The following is a 17,165-nucleotide window of genomic DNA, read 5'->3' as shown; positions in this document are numbered from 1 at the left end:
TATGATTGACCTTTCTGTACTGTGATCACTATTCAGAACCTTGGAAAAATGTTTCATCCTTCTGACTTGTCCTTTCTCTCAATTAGTACAATTACATGCACTTTGGTTCAGTGTTACAATATAATAAAACATTAGGGAGTAAGGACTTTATATGTGCACTCAATTAAAAAGCACTTGTGATACTGTTAAATCCACAAAGAAGAAATTAGATTTTCTTATCAACCATGAAAACTTTATTGATTAGAAAGTAATAATTTGGATATTTTGCAAATGACTCTGAGAAAAAGTTCCAGTATGCTCAATACAATGTCAATTCAGCATAACAGGGATGCTAACAATGGAATGCAAGGTGTTACAACAGCTGCACAATATTATCAGCGGATCTCTGTTTAAAAACATCATACAGATGACCACTGTGCTCTTGCTGACCAAAGTCCCTCTGGGACAAGCCTCCTCCGGGCAGTACTGTCCATCTCAGCACTGTTAGGCCTGTGGGGCCAGTGTCCCTCTTCCTACCCCGGACATGAGGCATGGTGGCCCTGTGCTGACGGTAGGGCTGGGACAAGGAAGGGCACTGTGTCATTATTTGGAATGAGGAGGGCTGTGAGCGTGGTGGTTGCTCCTCCTTTTTTATGCCCTCATCTTCCCCTCTCAGGCTCAGTCTTTCTTGGTCCTCTTTGCCTTGGCTATGTTTTCCTGACGTTTCTGCTTTTTCTTCTGTTCCCGGTCACGTGCCTCAATCATCTTGGCTAGTTTCCAGGACAGAAGTGCACTGGCAATGAAAAGAGGTGTGAGAGCCAGTATGACAGTGGTGAGGAAACCATAGGGGTCTTTCGCAGCCCACTCCACCACGTACTCTGCCCATGCCCGAAAGTCAATCATCCTGGTCAGCGATGATGCAGATTAATCAGACCTGAGAAAGAGTACCAGGAGAGAATATGCTATGTGTCCAATGTATGCTATTTCATAATCGCATTGTCAGTAATATATACCTCAATATGGTACATTCTATGGAAAAATCAATAGAGTAACTATTTATAGATCAAACAAGAGTAGTGAGAAAGCAATTGATCAACAGAAAATTTATCTTCAAAGTGAGTCACAGTCATTAGTGAAAGAAAACAACAAACATTTGCTGATTCATGCTTCTCAAATGTGAGGTTTGGCTGCTGTTCTGTCTTTTTGTCATTGTAAATTGAATATGTTTGGGTTTTGGACTGCTGGTTTCACAAAAAAGGCAATTTGACATTTTTACACTTGACCCTTAATAACTGTGATCGCTGTTTCACTATCTTCTGACACTCTTTAAACTACACAGGTAATTGAAAAAAATGCTAACTGGTTTGAAACACTGCCCAAAATGACCTTAAACACCCAGATATGTTACACTAATAATTAGTGATATTAATCATACTACATATAGCAATAATCTCTGCCGACTGACAAATTGATATAATCAGAGGATATATATCACTGTATGTCCAATCCAAACTAAGTTTTTGAGTAAAATCACTTCTTTAAATTGCACATTGAGCTGGCTGGAAATAAAAAGAAGCACTGCAACAATCAGCTGATTAAGCAATTAGTCCATGGACAGAAAATCAACTATGCAACTATTTTGGTAGCTGACTGATCATTTCTTAGGGAAAAATTTCTCTGATAGTTCTAGATTCTCTTAATGATTAATGATCAAGGGCAACTGGACCTCCTAGGTTATATTCGAGGGTTTATCTTTAATGTTTAATCAGTAGGATTAAACTTTTAAGAGTGTCACAGAGTAGGGACGTCTGGCCGCTTTAACTTTAAGACTCTGGAGTCTGGTACTAGATTTAAACAGCAGCCATTTGGAGCTGGTCCTCTCAAGTATTTCAGACCTCTTGAAAACACTTGACTTGGTAACTGTTATTACATTCGTCACAATACTGTCAAAACGAACAATACTACAAGGACAGATAAATCACAATAAATATCTATATTGTGGCATATCCGGTGATTATAGTGACACAAAAATGACGAGTGGGCTTGTAAATAACGTTTAAGCTAGTCCAGTTAGCACAGAACGATTACATTTAATGCATTTTTCAACATGATTCGGTTATGACTGTTTTATTAACTATCATGACACATCGAGTCTTTACTATGTTTTATTATAATAAGCTATTTATGTAAGTTATTGCTGCTTGTTAAGTGCTCCGAACATACAGCCCCTCATAAACCTGCTAATGACCACTGGCTAACTAGCATCAAATCCAAACAGCATTTGTTGGGTGTATTCACAGGCGAAACCGTTCCAAACCATCTACTCTGGTTACAACCCCATGCACACAAGCTAACACATTTACTTTGTTTCCCACTAGGATTAGGTCTGAGTGAAAATGAGATGTGGATGAAAGATTTACGTTTTTACTAACGTTAGCACCGCTAGCTAAACCGCCGCCCGTCCATAACGGCCTAAAGTACAGGAGGAAAAGCTCCGACTCTTGGCTAAACAGCGCCACAACGCTGCACGCGAATGTGACATCGCAACGACTCTATATTTTTATATTGGTTAGTGATGGTAAACACGAATTAAATAAAAAATAAACTCACCAAAGTGCCGTGACTCGTCTTTATATCCACGACGATAAGTTCCAGCTCCTCCTTGCTCCGGGAAGTGAAACTAGTGTCCGCTCAAATGAATTCTCGCTCGTGATTGGATATGAGGCTTTCCTTCAAAGGTGGGGATTGTAGTCCGTTGGCCTCAAAAGCTGGACTGATAAACTATCAAAATACAGGACAGGCTCCTCTTGCACCAGAAGAACTGAATTTAAAGTTAAATCATGCAAGTTCTTTCCTTTGATGAGTTTGGATCAACTCATTATCTTTTCATTGATTATGGCAGTCTAACATGCATGGCAGGATTAACCTCCTAGGGGGCCCCAGGGCAAGAATTTGTCGCTGGGCCCTTACTGACCCCCACTGTATATGGCAGTTTCATTATTCCCCCAGGCACAGAGAAACCCGCCTGTACCCTAGAGCTGAAACAATTAGTTGACTGACAAAATTAATTGTCAACAATTTCAATAGTGAAGGGTTTTTTTTGTTTGTTTGTTTTTTTAAGTAAAAATGTCAAAGATTCACTGGAACCAGCTCCTCTTATATGAATAGTCCATTTCCTAATTTCTTGCTTTTTGACTGTTGGTTGGACAACAAAAGCATCATTCTGTTAATAATGAACTGCATTTTTCACTATTTTATAACATTTCACTCACTGAAGAATCAATCTGTTATTGAGGAGAATAATTGCAAAATGGACTGATAATGAAAATTGTTGGTAGCAGCCTTACAGTAATATCATGCCTGAAGATTTCTGTGTTAATTAACTGTGTTAATTAAATTTGAAAAAAAAACAACATTACAACAAAGACAACCACTCTTCAATCAAATTATGAAAACTCAAATGATATGGATTAAACCTGGGGCTTCTGGTCCACTCTGCCCAGCTGGTGATCCAGGTTTGGTGATATGCTTGGCTGTGTGTTCCAGTGGGTCTACTTGGATCTTAATGTGCCAAATGTCCTGAAAACATGCAAACTTAAAAATAAGCAGTGGTAAATGCAATGCATTGACTATATTACAGTGCCCTACAATGTGTATAACTGTACAGATAATACAAATGTTTACTAGAATAATTTTGTGTTCATGGGAAGTACTATGCAGATTAATATCCAAACAAGGTTTTTAAAAACCTCCAGAAAATGTAGCAAACCATGCAATACACAGACATGCAGAAGAGTGAGTTAAAGTAACAGTGATTAAACACTTACATGCTTGTCAACATGCTGTCAGGGTTCCTTACAGAAAAAAATCTGAATATGTGTCCTATGAATGTGCTATAAAACCATATCTGCTGGATAATGATTAAGGTCAAATATTGAATACACATTAGTTATACAAAACTTTTGAAAAAAAATGCAATGTAGTCCACTGTTACTGGATAAAGCAACAGCTCGATGTCATCTAGCTGCTGCTAGAAACCTCAGATCGTTGCTCTGTCTGGAAAAAAACGATAAGGCAATAAGTGTGTAAAAAAAAAAAGCAAAAGGCTCCACTGGCCCTCTGAGAAAGATGACTAACATAACAAAGGAGGACCTGCTGGCTTTGTGAACTTCCTGTGGGGAAGTATTGAAACCAAATCAGGTTAGGCCACATCTGCTCTGTCCATACGGCATGGATCACTTTCAGAGCAGTTCAAAGGCCAGCCTTTTAGACCTACTCACAGAGGAAGGAGAGGGGCAGCTGGGAACACATGTAGAGGACAGACACATTGCAAACACACATTCTGGTATACCAGCATAGTTTTGGTCAACTTTTATAGACAATTTAGAAAAACATCCTCAATCTGGTGGCTTTTTTTGTTATATGATTATAATTATTAACTTATGCTAAATGTCTCATCAGGCTGGGAGAACCCGGACAGTGGGCAATGCAGCCCCACCCTAACCCCTCCTACAGAAGTAGGCCTCCTTTTCATGACACAGCTACGGAACTAACATTATCAACAGACAGGGAGGGGGGAGACCATAAAATGACTGCACCACAATTTATAGTTAACCAGCTCCACTAGTGGTGTGTGTCATAATACTTACAAGAAAAACCACTAGTCTGGCCAAACCTTGAGGAATCTCCAATATCCTTTGATTTTGCTTTTTCTGTTCAAGCTGGGAGACTTAACTACCAGACTGTGTAAAGAACGTGATGAGATAAAGACTTCTTGAAGAGGTTCAACAATTTACTGCTGTACCTTTATAAAGTTGGGAGACTTGCTAGAGACTAAAAATTGATGGTCAAAAATTGATGGATCAGAGGCCCAGATGTCCGGATCTAAGGTCAATAGTATGGGTTAGGGGTTGGGGTTAGGGTTGGCTCCAGAACACAGGTCTGGATCCTACACTTAACATAATACAACCTTTGACACAGTCTGTCTACATGACAATGGTCACAAAATGGAGGACCTGTGTAGCAAATATCTAACAAATTAGTGATTAATCAAATTAAGTAGGCAAAAATAATATGGAGTGAACCTGGGGCCTCTGTGACCCACTCCAGCCTTTACGCCGTGACAATTATAGCCTGCTGACCTCATGTGTAAAATCTATGGAGAGTCCCTTCAAAGTAAAGAAGCCTAATAATTCACTGTGTGTGTGTGTGTGTGTGTGTGTGTGTGTGTGTGTGTGTGTGTGTGTGTGTGTGTGTGAGACGAGTGAGTGAGTGAGTGAGTGAGTGAGTGAGTGAGTGAAAGAGTGTTTGTCTTTCAGAGTGTGTTGGTGATTAATGGTCCATAGGCAGCAGCATAGTAAGTCTATGCCAAACAGCTGACCAAAATGACTGATTAGTGACTACAGAGTTGTGACTACAGAGGACAAGCATGTCCAGCTCTATATCTTTATGTTCCTCCTCCCACGCCCTTTCTGTCTTTGACAGCTGAGAGTCATTTGGACTAAAGCCCCGAAAACAACCATCATGTTGTTACTGAAGAAGCTAGAGCCCGGGGTGGTAGCGCAGGCTCCAAAGGAAAAAAGTCAGTTTTCTTGCCCCCTTTTACCCCTGTGGGAAACTGCGAGACCGCCCCTGGATTAAGTCCCCGCCTTTAAACTCAAATAAGAAGGGAACTTCAAAGGCCGTCGGCCGCCGGGGCTCCGCCCTCGCGCTCCCGGACGGCTTCACAAAGGATTTGCCGACGTTCGGGAATTCCGCCTCCAGTTCCTTTTATAGCGCCACTCGTGCGCTGGCAGCGATCCAGGATCCCGCCCATCCCGGTTACTTTGACAACACAAAGGACTTCACGGAACTCGCAGGCGCCGCCTACCTTTCCAAATAAGGGCAGTCTCTCCATGTACGGCAAACAATCGGTGCGAGATTGCCCTTTTCTCTTCCTTATCCCGTTTATATGATCGGAGAGGAACTGCGCTTCAGGTTGGAAGCGGTGCGATCATGGCCGAGCGAGTCCAGCAGCCCCCAGCCAAGCGGCTCTGCTGCCGGCCCGGCTACAACCCGGCATGCAGGCAGGGGCAGCGGGCTGGAGGAGTCCTGTGTGGCGGCGCAGGGTCCGCTCCGGGAGGGTCGGGGAATGGAAAAACGCACAACCCCGAGTCGTTGCTCGACATCGCGGCACGAAGAGTCGCGGAGAAGTGGCCGTTCCAGAGGGTGGAGGAGCGGTTCGAGAGGATCCCGGAGCCCGTCCAGCGGAGGATCGTATACTGGTCATTCCCGAGAAGCGAGAAGGAGATCTGTATGTATTCCTCTTTCAACGCCGGAGGAGAGGAAAGTGGAACTAGCGGGGACAATAATGACGAGACCCAGCTGCCTTTCCTACGGGGTGTCACTCTGCTAGAGGGTGGCTGGGTGGACAACGTATTGCAAGTCGGTGAGTGGACTATAACGTTACAATAATGAAGGAAAGCAGCCTGTTATAAACAAAACAACTAACTCGCACTGTTTGCCTTTTTCCATGGAACCATGCCAGACTTTTAAAGGGCTTGTGTTTGCCTTCCATAGCCTTGTCTATTATAAACAATGCAGGGTATTTCCACACCAGTCTACCCTATAGCTGTGTGAGAATAGCCTATTTTCAGATAAGCCCGTAATAGTAGCCCACTTCTCCTTGTTTTTGCCCACTGAGCTGCGCGCATTGAATTGCTCAGAGCCATCCCAATTGGAAGCTTAGCACTTTGTTCCTATTTTTGTGTCTTTCCAGCTCTCCATGCCCCCACCAATGGGTACGCAGACAAAAGCCCCCTATATCTTTTCACCGCTGGCTAAATAGACGATATTTAGAAAGGGTGGGAGGGACGGTGATTTAAAGCCACAGTGCTTCTGTTTTGTTTGCCAAACACCTTTGTGAGACACACTGAAGCTTTCCTACTGCCTTCCCAGTACTCAGTTAAAGCCCAAGCTATATGCAGCTGGTAGAGGCGAAGATGCATTTTTTCTTCTCTCAGCTGCATTATTAGTGGTAAAGCTCGGAGTAAACAGAGGTGCTGTAGGCTCAGCAACCCCCTGCCTGCCTGCCTGCCTGCCTCTCTGCCTGGCTGGTTGCCTTTGCCAGAGCCACAATATTTCACTGCATTCGTCAGTGCAATAGACTCAGCTGTCAATCCGACTCCCCACCCTTGGAAACGGTTCAGGATTCTAATCCCATTACCCTCCCCAGTTCATCAGAATCTTAATGCATTCTGCAAACAAGATTTTATGCATGATCTTCTTCCTCCTCCCTCCCTCACCCTCTCTATCTCTCTCCCTTGCTCCCTCTCCCTCTCTCTCTTCTTGGCTTACTATCCCTCCAAAGAATCTGTGTGGAGATGGCTTCAGCTCTTGTGGGCTCAGAGAATGTGCAGTGCACAATAGTAGCCATGGAGCAGGCAGACAGGCAGGCAGCTCTCCCTCCCTCTCTGGCCTGTTTACCAGATTCCCCAGCATTAGGCTCATTTATGTGCTCACTCTTTTGGGACTTTAGGAAGCTGAACACTCAGCTCGGGGTAAAATAGAAAGTGTGAGGCGTCAGTGAGGAGATATGTGTATGTGTGTGTGTGTGCTCTGAAAAATAGTCAGAAAAAGTGACAAAGAGGGTGACAGGGTCATTTTTTTGTAGCTGTGCATGTGTTTTTGTGTGTGTGAAAGAGAGAGAAAAGAGTATGTGTGTCAGTGTGTGTGGGGGTTTGATAAACACAGTGGGGGATTGTGCATGCATCTGTGTGTGCATGTGTGTGTCTTCGTCTGCACGGGCTGTCAGTCTCATCCTGCATGCTCACAGAGACTGGAGGATGACAGGCGAGTACATAGCAGGAGGAGGGCATGTTATGCTGATTACAATTTTCGGCCCAGATTTTTTTTAGCTGGGTAAAATAAAGCCAAGGAAGAGAAAATGATAAATAAAAGATGCAATCTACTCCAGGGGACAGGCGGCCACTGGAGGATGAGGGCTTAAAAGCAGAGCAGCATGGGAGGGGGCTGTCAGCCACATCACACACCACATGTATTGGCCCATCAAACACATACAGTGGGTCTGGCCTGGAAAAAAAGTGCAGGGTGGTTGTGAGGCCATGGCTTTGTGTGGCTTCTTGTGTGTGTGTGTGTGTGTGTGTGTGTGTGTGTGTGCTGTCAGTGGGATAGGATTCAGTGTTGATGATGAAAGACAGTAGAGCAATAGAATAGATGCGGGGGTTATTGTGTATGGGGGGGAAAAGCTAATATACTTGAATGGATCTGCTGTCGCTGTATCCCTCTCCTCCCCCTCTCATCTCCTCCTCTACCTCCCTCTCTCCCAAGTGAGCAGCTATAAAACTCTCCATATTTACTCCCCTAAGGCCAACTACCAGCCCCCAGTCTCCTGTGATTATTTATCTTTTTCTCAAAGACATTAATCACAGGCTTTTCCCTTTTTCCTCCATCTCTTTCCATACATCAGTGCTGCAGAGAGAATGGATGGGGGGATGGCGTTTAAGGGGAAGAGCAATAGATCGGGTGATATCAAGAAAAAGAGGGGAAGCCTAGAGGGAAAAAGTGGGTGGAAAATGCAAAAGAGGAAAGAGGCATTGAAATGGTGATTGCAAGAGAAGGATATGTATGAAACTGAAGAATGAAGCGCAGAGAAGGGTAGAGAGTGAGATGGATGGGTTATTCTTTCTCCCATGCGAGCTCATCTGTTCTAGTGCCAGCATTTGAGATAAATATTCATATATGAATGCAAGTGTTATCTAGCAGTCCACTGCTCCACGGTTATAGCAGTGTTATAACAACCCAGCTTCAGCCCTCTTGCACTTTTCGTACTGTCGAATCAGTGATGAATTTTTCAGCTGCTGAACAGGTAGTGGAACACATACCTAACCTCAACCTGTTTGAAAAGGTTCTATGTGTAATAATACATTAAAAACCTGTGAATGAATAAAATGCATGTTGCTTTGGAGAACAGCCCCAGAACAACGTCTGCCTGTCATAAAAAATTACACTGTCATGTGCCGATCACACGAATATCAGTAAATCTCACCGTTGTCCCAAGTTCCAATTTTCTTTAGCTTGTCAATCAGACCGTGCCGTGCTGTAAGTGAGCATCATTTACCAGTATAGAAAACTTCCAAAAGCTGCCTGTTCTGATCACAGCATCTGTTCTCCGGTCCCCTTGTGTAATTTAGACTCGGCAGCTCATCATGCTGAAACGAAGGCTAGTATTATGGTGCCCCGTCCTCTAATTATAGAATTCTAATCCTATGGCTCTAACATGGCATGACAAAGCATGTTTGCACTTCATTACCCTCCTTCCTGCTTTAGTCCTCCAGTCTGGGTCAAGTTCATCCACTCTTCTCTCATTCATTTATGACATGCACTGTCTTGCTCCTCCTCCCTTTGACCCCTCATCCCTGTATTTGTAACCCCCCCCCCCCCCCCCCCCCCCCCCCCTCTCTGTCTGCCTCCAGGGCTTTGTGCCAGGAGTTAAAAAAAAAAAAAAAACATAACCCCCACCACCACACACACCACCACCTCACTCTTACTATCCTGTTACCGTAAGCCCCATGTCCCCAAGGAGTGACATACTGATGCCTGGCATATGTCGCTCTCTGCAATGTCATTAGCGTAGGCTACATGCTACAGCCTATTTATCCAGCTCTCCTTGTTAGGCTAATTTTTCACATGAAGCTACATGTCATTTTATCATGCTGCTGCCCCAAATCTGGGTGATGAGGTGGACACTTTGTTGATGCTGTTTTAAATTCAGCTAGTATGAAAGTAGATATGCATATCCTGTAGCCTATTTTGGTGTATTTTCCATGGTGGTGTTGTTGGACTAGATAGCCTATAATATTTTGCCTTTCCCCTGCCTAAAATATCACTGAATGTCCATGGCAGTCATGCCTGTTTGAGTGTGAATGTCATTCTCCTCTGCTCCACCTATTCCGGAGACGAATTGATGTGTGTGCGTGCATATGTGTGTGTCTGTCTTGTGCTTCTGTATGCTCATAACTCAGGTTAATTTGTTCACGCTCTGGAGAATCTTAATTAGGTTTCTGCGTCATCTACTTTCTCTCTCACCCTCCTTTTATCATGATGTCAATGAAACGGTGAAATAACAACCAGGCTGGTGGTTCCCTGTTTTTTAACCTGTTCCTCTTCGTAACACAGACGGTGAAAATCAGGACACAGACTCTTCTAAACTTTATGTTTAGCCCCTAAAAAGCATGCTTTAGGTGTGCTGCTGGAGGAGCCATGTGCCATTTGTTATTGACTTTAAATCACATATGAACTTAGCATTCACGCAGAACTAAGGCAGTATCAGACATAATTTATAACAATACAACACACAGACACAGACAACACCCACAGAACAAAGGGGCTGATAAAACAAAGAATATTTGCGCACACTAGTAGGTTACTGTTTGTGTGACAAAGCAGTGAGCCAAATACCAAGGAGAAATCTGTGCCACTTACAAAGGTGAAGTAACACTGAGCATGTTTGTGCAATAATACACACACACACACACACACACACACACACGCTTTTTACTCTGCACTCTTTTTTAACTAAGAATTCACAAGGGGTTTCAAAAGGCTTCTTGGGGACCCACATCGACATTTCAGGCATTCTGTCCGTGAAGGTGCAGAATTTAAGATGCGAAACTTAAATCTTGCATGAGCATGTCGTCTGCGAGACGCTATCAGGCTGAGCTGGGTTTTTGGTGGGTGAGGGCTTCTTTCTGTTAGTGTGTGGGCTGTTTCTTTTCATGTGGGTGGATCTGGTTTTATTTTCCTGTTAGGTTAGAGAGTTCCTTTATCTTTTTACAATGCCCGTCGAGAATGAGCCCACATGCCTGCCACCAAACAGAGAGAGAGGCAGAAAGCTTCCGAAAATGCTGTTAGGCCAGTATCTTGTAAAGACGCTCAACTTGTGACTCAGGACTTAAAGAGATACAGACACAATATCACTCAGGAGTTTTGAAAAAATACCCTACCCCCACCCCCAAGCTAAGGACAAGTTCTAATGAAACCTTAAAATCATATGTTGTCTGTGGACGAAGCTCCAAAGTGAGAGCGTTGAAGGAGCAATGATCTTGGATCCAGTGCCTCAGGTCTGCCCTCAGCCATGTGACTAACCCTGGGCTTGAATCGTCATGGAAACATGGCTGAGCCTGGAGCTAGTGTAAACATCTGGCTGTCCAAGAGGGAGAGAGAGAGAGAGGGGCAGCAACTGCATCCATGTGAAGAGACACTGAGTCTTTAGGGAAAGGGCTTTCTCTGAATGCGTGTGTATCTGAGAGACTGAGAGAAGCTGATTCCAGGCCTTTGTCCCATTATGTTGGTTGAATGGAAAGAAGATAGGATACATTCCAACTGTCCTGTAATGGAAACGCATTAGCTTAGTCTCTCTTTGTGAATGTGTGCGCATGCAAATGTGGCTGCACAGCCATTTGTATAGACAAAAGATGGCGTTTTATATGTGTGTGTGTGTGTGTGTGTGTATGTATATATATTTGTTAACGTTTTCAGTTTAATATCACTATTGTTTATTAAGTAATATTGTTTGATGTTAGATATGAAGAAAATGAATTTTTGTTCGTCTCCGGTTGCATTGAATATTCTCCATATGACGTTAGACTGTCTGGCGTGAGCATCACTGTAAATCTGAAATGCGTTTACGTGATAATTAGTTTCATTCTGCTCATAATGAGTTTCAGCTCGAGTTCAGTTTCCTCCTTCGATCACTTACAGACAGTCAGCCCCAGCCAGTTTTCAGTCTGGGTGGCCCCCTCAAGGATGGAACCCATAAAGCAGTCTCTGGCATTGTTGTGCCTTACTCATGGAGTGATAGATGACCACTGGTCCTTCTGCTAGCTCTGTCATGTTCCCAGCACATCAGAAATTTCCAGAAGGTCCCAGGCCTGGACCCAGATGTGCCCCTAGACAGATTATTCCCACCACAGACCATAACTTCCTCTAGCTAGCCATGTTCCATCTTCTAAACCCAGCCATAACTGTGTCCTTCTCATCACATTTCCAAGACTGTACCCAAGATGTACTATTAGACAGTCCTGCCATCTCAAGCTGGGACTAACGTCTGCAGTACTTCCAGTCTTCCACCTGACTGGAGCCAGCCTCCCTCCCAGTCCCATTCCTGGTCCCAGACATAGCTGTTTCCTCCCTGCCCCTCTTAAATCACCGTTCCCAGTTCCAGCCCCAGCCGCCTTGCGTCTCCCCGGTCCTATTACCAAGCTGCCCAAAGATCTTGCTTCAGAATTACCCTGCATGCTAATACTGGCACATTTTCAGAGACGCTCTGTGTACAAGATCAGCGTGCATTGCCCCTGTTAAAATAAACCAGCTAAAGTAATAAAGTTCCAGCATGAGCTCTCTAACGTCTGCCCCAGTCCCTGTTCCAGCTTGACTTGTCTCCTGTCCCAGACTGTGGCTGCTGGGTGTGCGTCAGCACAGCTCCTCGGCTGGCTGACTCTGTCTAGGAATCCAGTCCTCCTTCCACAGAGCTCCTGTCCCTCTCTTCTCTGTGAGCACAGGGAACGGAGCTGAGGGAAGGGGCGATAGAAAGGCTACTAAATCCACAATGACAAGGCCCTATTAAAGACTGTTTTTTCTATTTCATTTAATGACTTTTATTACCAGCCGCCTTTCTCTCTTCGATTTGGCAATAATAACAACAGGGGAATGCAGCACTCAGCGTTCTCCTATCTGATGCTCCCCTTCGCTTTTTTTTTTAAATGAATTCCTCTTTGCACCAATGGGCTGCTGAAATAAGCACAAAGCAGTCCAAGTCTCTGCTTACTGCAGTGGAAGGTTCAATGTATGTATAGTCTGTGTGTGTGTGTGTGTGCGCGCGCAATTACTACATGAGTATGAGAATACGTGTTAAAGACTACACATGCTTTCACTGTTGCCACAGAACAGAGCCTCTCTGTTGCAGTTTGGTCAACAGCTGTTTCTCCCCAGAAGCCAAACAGCTTTGGATCAGCCCAAAGGCTACAAACAATTTGTGTGTGTGTGTGTGTATGTGTGTGTGTGTGTGTGTGTGTGTGTGTGTGTGTGTGTGTGTGTGTGTGTGTGTGTGTGTGTGTGTGTGTGAATGTGGGTGTTTGAGTGTGGGTGTTTGAGTGTGTGCGTGCGTGTGTGCATGCACATAATCACTGTATGCTATGCTTAGAGAGAAGACAGTTACGTGCTATTGTCCCAGATTAAGGGCAATCATTTTGATCTATCTCAGAAAAAAATTCAGGGCGCAGCAAAAAATATTTTGATTTTGGCAACATGTCTTTACATTATGCTGATCTATATTTAAATAATATTTATCTCTAGACAGTGCCTGCCTATAAGGAGCCACCAAAGTCACAAGGATATTTCTGTGTTGTGACAAACCAACTTTGTCTCTTAATGTTATTCTGAATAATTGCTGGGTTAAAAGCGGAGTGTGACTTTACCCTTTCTGCTTCTTGGACAAAACAATACTCCATGAAATACTTACAGAGCACTGTAGGTAAAGGTAGATTCTTTCAGGCTTTACCTGTGTGTGAAATACGAGCATGTGCTTGTATTACTGTGTGTGTGTTAATGGCCCGGTGAGCATGTTTATGGCTGTGTGTGTCTCAGGGTGAGGTATAGGTGAGGCATGTTAATGATAAGAGGGTGTATGACATTCCCGTCTGTCATCATTCCCACCCTATCTCATTCCCACTCCTGCACACACACACTCTTGCTTGCACAAATGCTTTAAGACACACACTTGCCTCACGGTGTCAGGGCGCCAGTGACTAGGCGCCTTAGAATAAACAACCGTAGAGGATGAGGGTTTACCTGCCACTGACCCCTATCGCACACACACACACACACCAACAGAGGTGTTCACTCATCGACAGGTCCCTCCCCCCACTCTGAGCTGGCCCAATGTTGACCTCCTTCCTTGACCCCCAGGGATTTACTAAAGTCAAAGGTCAATCTGGTCAGGCTGCCCCTCGAGTGGCCGATTGCTATGCTTGAAAGAAGTGCCCATGCTCACATTATTGTTTTCCAATAAACAGCACCGGACCAAACGAAAAGATTGCTTGCTTGATTGAATGTGTGCTTACGTCTTCTGCATGTTCCAGTAAGCAATTTCTCACCTGAAAGATCAGTCTGAGAGGGTACACAGTATATTCCCAGTTTTTTTTTTTGTCCCTTTGTGGAACAATCAGGAATCTGAGCCAGATTGAGAGGAGGGAGGGGGGAGTTTACCCCCTTCTCTCTTCTTGCCCGGCAGGCTCAAGTGCCATGTGAGCTATGCAGAGGAGGAGGACCTGAGAGTGCCTCTGGCTGTGCCTGGCCCAATGATGTCGTGGCTGTGTGGCATGTGAGACATGCATTCACTGCTCTGTGGCAGAGCAAGGCTGAATAGAGCTAGAAAGGCTCTCCAGGCATGAGAGACAGAGAGACAGACAAAGAAAGAGAATGTGAGAGATTCAAAGGGAAGGAGAGGAAGGCTTTCAACTGACTATGGAATTTAGTTTGCCCTTCTAAAGAGTTTTGTTTTTGAAGGAGCTCTTTCTTCTTCTTTTTTGCTAATTTTCTTACTTGCTTGGTTTTTTCTTACCTCATTCTTGCCCTTCATCTTCCTGTCATCTTTATTTCTTGCTCTTCTAATCACTCTATACCTGTGCCTATCCTCCTCTTTTATGCATTCCTTCCTTGTGTTTATAAGCTCTAATGATCTCTTTTTCTCCCCTTCTCAATTTTCCAGTTTCATTTCCCAAGCCAGGCAATAGAAACTCATATCTTATTTACACTGCCCCTATCTTGATACAGCATGTTTCCATAGTGCTTCCTGTGTCTAAACTCCCAAAGGAAGGCTAGTGGGCTAGCTAGCTCCTGCTCTCTGTGCTGTGCTCAGTGTTAGCAGTCTGCATACAGACCTCAGGGGCTATCGCTGTTTCTACATTTAGAAGCTCTCTGTTTACCGCTGTCTGGAATTAGGAGAGGAACAGGACTTGACCTATTTGCTGTGGTGTCTTTCTCTGAAGTTTTTAAATGATGTGCACCGTGATGTTCCCCACTCCTCACTTCAATACCTTTTTGGTTGTTGGGAGCCAAGTATCAAAAACTCGAGTACCAAAAGCTGTCATCGAATGTCTGGGCCAGTTCTTAATTCTGTTTACTTACTCTTTGATCAGATAGTTCCCAATTTAAATCCAAATTTTGCCAACTATAGACTGTTTTATATAGACAAAGTTCTTGTTCAGGTGCTTGTGTTTAGACAGTATTTCGCACCTGAAAAGTTTGGCTTCTTTTGTTCAACAAAAAGGGGAGTTTTGTTGAAAATCCTGCATTTATTTCTCAAGAGAAGATATCAAAAATATTGCTTTCATATCTACACAGGGGTATCAGCATTAGTAAGACAAAAATTTGGAACCATACCCGGCCATATGTTTTTACAGACTGTTATAGTTGCTGGGTTTGAGTATTCTGGGGTACATCCTTTGCAATAAGCCATTGCTGAAAAAAAAAAGCTGTGACCCTTCTTTATCATTAGTGACCAGAGGGAAATTAGCACCATAAATCAAGCTGTGTCTGTGCCATGCTCTGGTCATAGACCCATATAGGACTTGAGTGTAGATGAAGTACAGGTCTACTATTGTTTTTACTTGGCATAGTTGGGAATTCTGCCTGCCACCATGTGTTATTGCCACCCAGTCTGTCTGCATTCTTGCCCAAAAAACCTACTGTCTGTCTGGCTAGCTGTTAGCCAGCTAGCTGTCCCTCCTGGGTGGCTACATCACCTCACCTCCTACCCCTCTCGCAGCCAGTGACAGCCCAGCCCAGGGAGACATGGGTAATGGTCCTCTCTGATGTACAGCCTGACTCAATTGGACTGGATGGCAGACACATGCCTAAAATAACAAAAGGAGGGGAGAGAAAAGGAGGGGGTGGAGAGGGAGGAGGGGAGGGAAGTAGCGAAGCGATCGATAAAGCAGGGACACATCGCCTAATAAAGATTTATTCCTTTTTTTCCCCCTCGCCATCCGCCTTGGCAGGGCAGAGAGGGGGAGGAGAGAATGTGATTAGTGGACTTCTTCTCCCAGGGTGCCTCTGATAGCATGTGCGTACGCGTGCACAGCAGTATGTATATCCCAATGTGCTGTGTGTATTTTTGCATCTCTTGTGTGTTTATCGCACGTGTCGCTCTCTCTCTCTCTCCCAAGAGCAAAGGGGGTTAAAAACAGTCTCTGTCGTTTGTTCTGCCGGCAGTGGCACTAGCAGCTGCAGCTGTGTCCCTGCCTCTCTCTCTTCCTGTCAGCTAATATTTAGTTAATCTTTGGTCTGGGACCTACGGGACTGGCCGGAGCTTCTGGTGCCCCATCCATCTCGCACTGATCTATATTCCATGCTGGATCCTTGTGCCATTAACCACCACCAAGGGGAGGAGAGAAGGGGATGGAGAGGCACAGAGGTAGAACGAAGACGAAAGGGCAGATGGGTGGAGGGAGAGCCTTAGAGAGACAAGAAAGTGATGGAGAGAAAGCGTTGGGGGGTGGGGGCCTGTCTGCCATCTAAACACTAAATGAGGGGAAAAAGGAGGAGAGGAGGTGGGTCAGCGATTCCTGCCATGCACAGAAATGTCTCCCCATAATTTTGAGGAAAAGGCAGACTCAAAGCAATGCAGGAAATGTGCACTGGGACGCATTTGTTAGGCTCTTTGTTTATTTTCAGAGCACACCAATCCCATCCGTTCTCTCCCACCTCTTCTTATTTCCTGCCTTTTTGGATGCTGCCCCGATCAAGTCTTTTACATAGAAGAGCAGGTGGAATTACCTCAATCCAGCTGAAAAGGGAATAAACAACAGAGTGGCAGAGTGCTTCCACAAGGAGGTGTGAAAGGCTGAGGAGGAATAGGTGGCGTAGGTGGAAGAGGAGGAGAGAAAAAAAAGAGGCAGAAGTGTGGGAGTGAGTGATCCATATGCAGTGAGTAGGCCACTTCATTGATATGCATTGTGTAGTTATGAGGGGGTCCACCTGCGAATGCTCCAAGTGCTGAGTCACTCACTAACGCACAGACTAAATGCTTTTATCCCAGACGCCTGGTCCATCTGAATGGAATATAATAGGCCATAAAGTGGTTTGCTAGCAGCGGCTGCTTGCCCCATGGCAAACCCTCGCCCCTC

The 17,165-nt window shown here is 44.5% G+C and overlaps 2 protein-coding genes across 2 annotated transcripts in view; one reads left to right on the top strand and one right to left on the bottom strand.

The window, feature by feature from the left end:
- Positions 1 to 83: 83 nt before the first annotated feature.
- Positions 84 to 2,668, bottom strand: smim15 (small integral membrane protein 15). Its single transcript, XM_041042495.1, has 2 exons — positions 2,590 to 2,668; positions 84 to 913 (listed from the first exon to the last, which is right to left on the bottom strand). The coding sequence occupies exon 2, from the start codon at positions 880 to 882 to the stop codon at positions 658 to 660; it is 225 nt and encodes a 74-aa protein (XP_040898429.1). The 5' UTR covers positions 883 to 913; positions 2,590 to 2,668; the 3' UTR covers positions 84 to 657.
- Positions 2,669 to 5,920: 3,252 nt separating this feature from the next.
- The window catches only part of LOC121184876 (zinc finger SWIM domain-containing protein 6), a 43,969-nt gene continuing 32,724 nt past the window's right edge, over positions 5,921 to 17,165 (top strand). The window contains exon 1 of the mRNA XM_041042788.1: positions 5,921 to 6,406. Within this exon, the coding sequence (XP_040898722.1) occupies positions 5,974 to 6,406 (433 nt within the window). The 5' untranslated portion in view covers positions 5,921 to 5,973. The remainder of the gene's footprint in view (positions 6,407 to 17,165) is intronic.

The sequence above is a fragment of the Toxotes jaculatrix genome, chromosome 7 (genome assembly GCF_017976425.1).
Source record: "Toxotes jaculatrix isolate fToxJac2 chromosome 7, fToxJac2.pri, whole genome shotgun sequence".
Classification (NCBI taxonomy): domain Eukaryota; kingdom Metazoa; phylum Chordata; class Actinopteri; family Toxotidae; genus Toxotes; species Toxotes jaculatrix.
This window is presented reverse-complemented; position numbering and strand designations above follow the sequence as displayed.

Coding starts and splice junctions, on each gene's coding strand:
- smim15 (XM_041042495.1), bottom strand. CDS start 882: ATGATTGACTTTCGGGCATGGGCAGAGTACGTGGTGGAGTGGGCTGCG.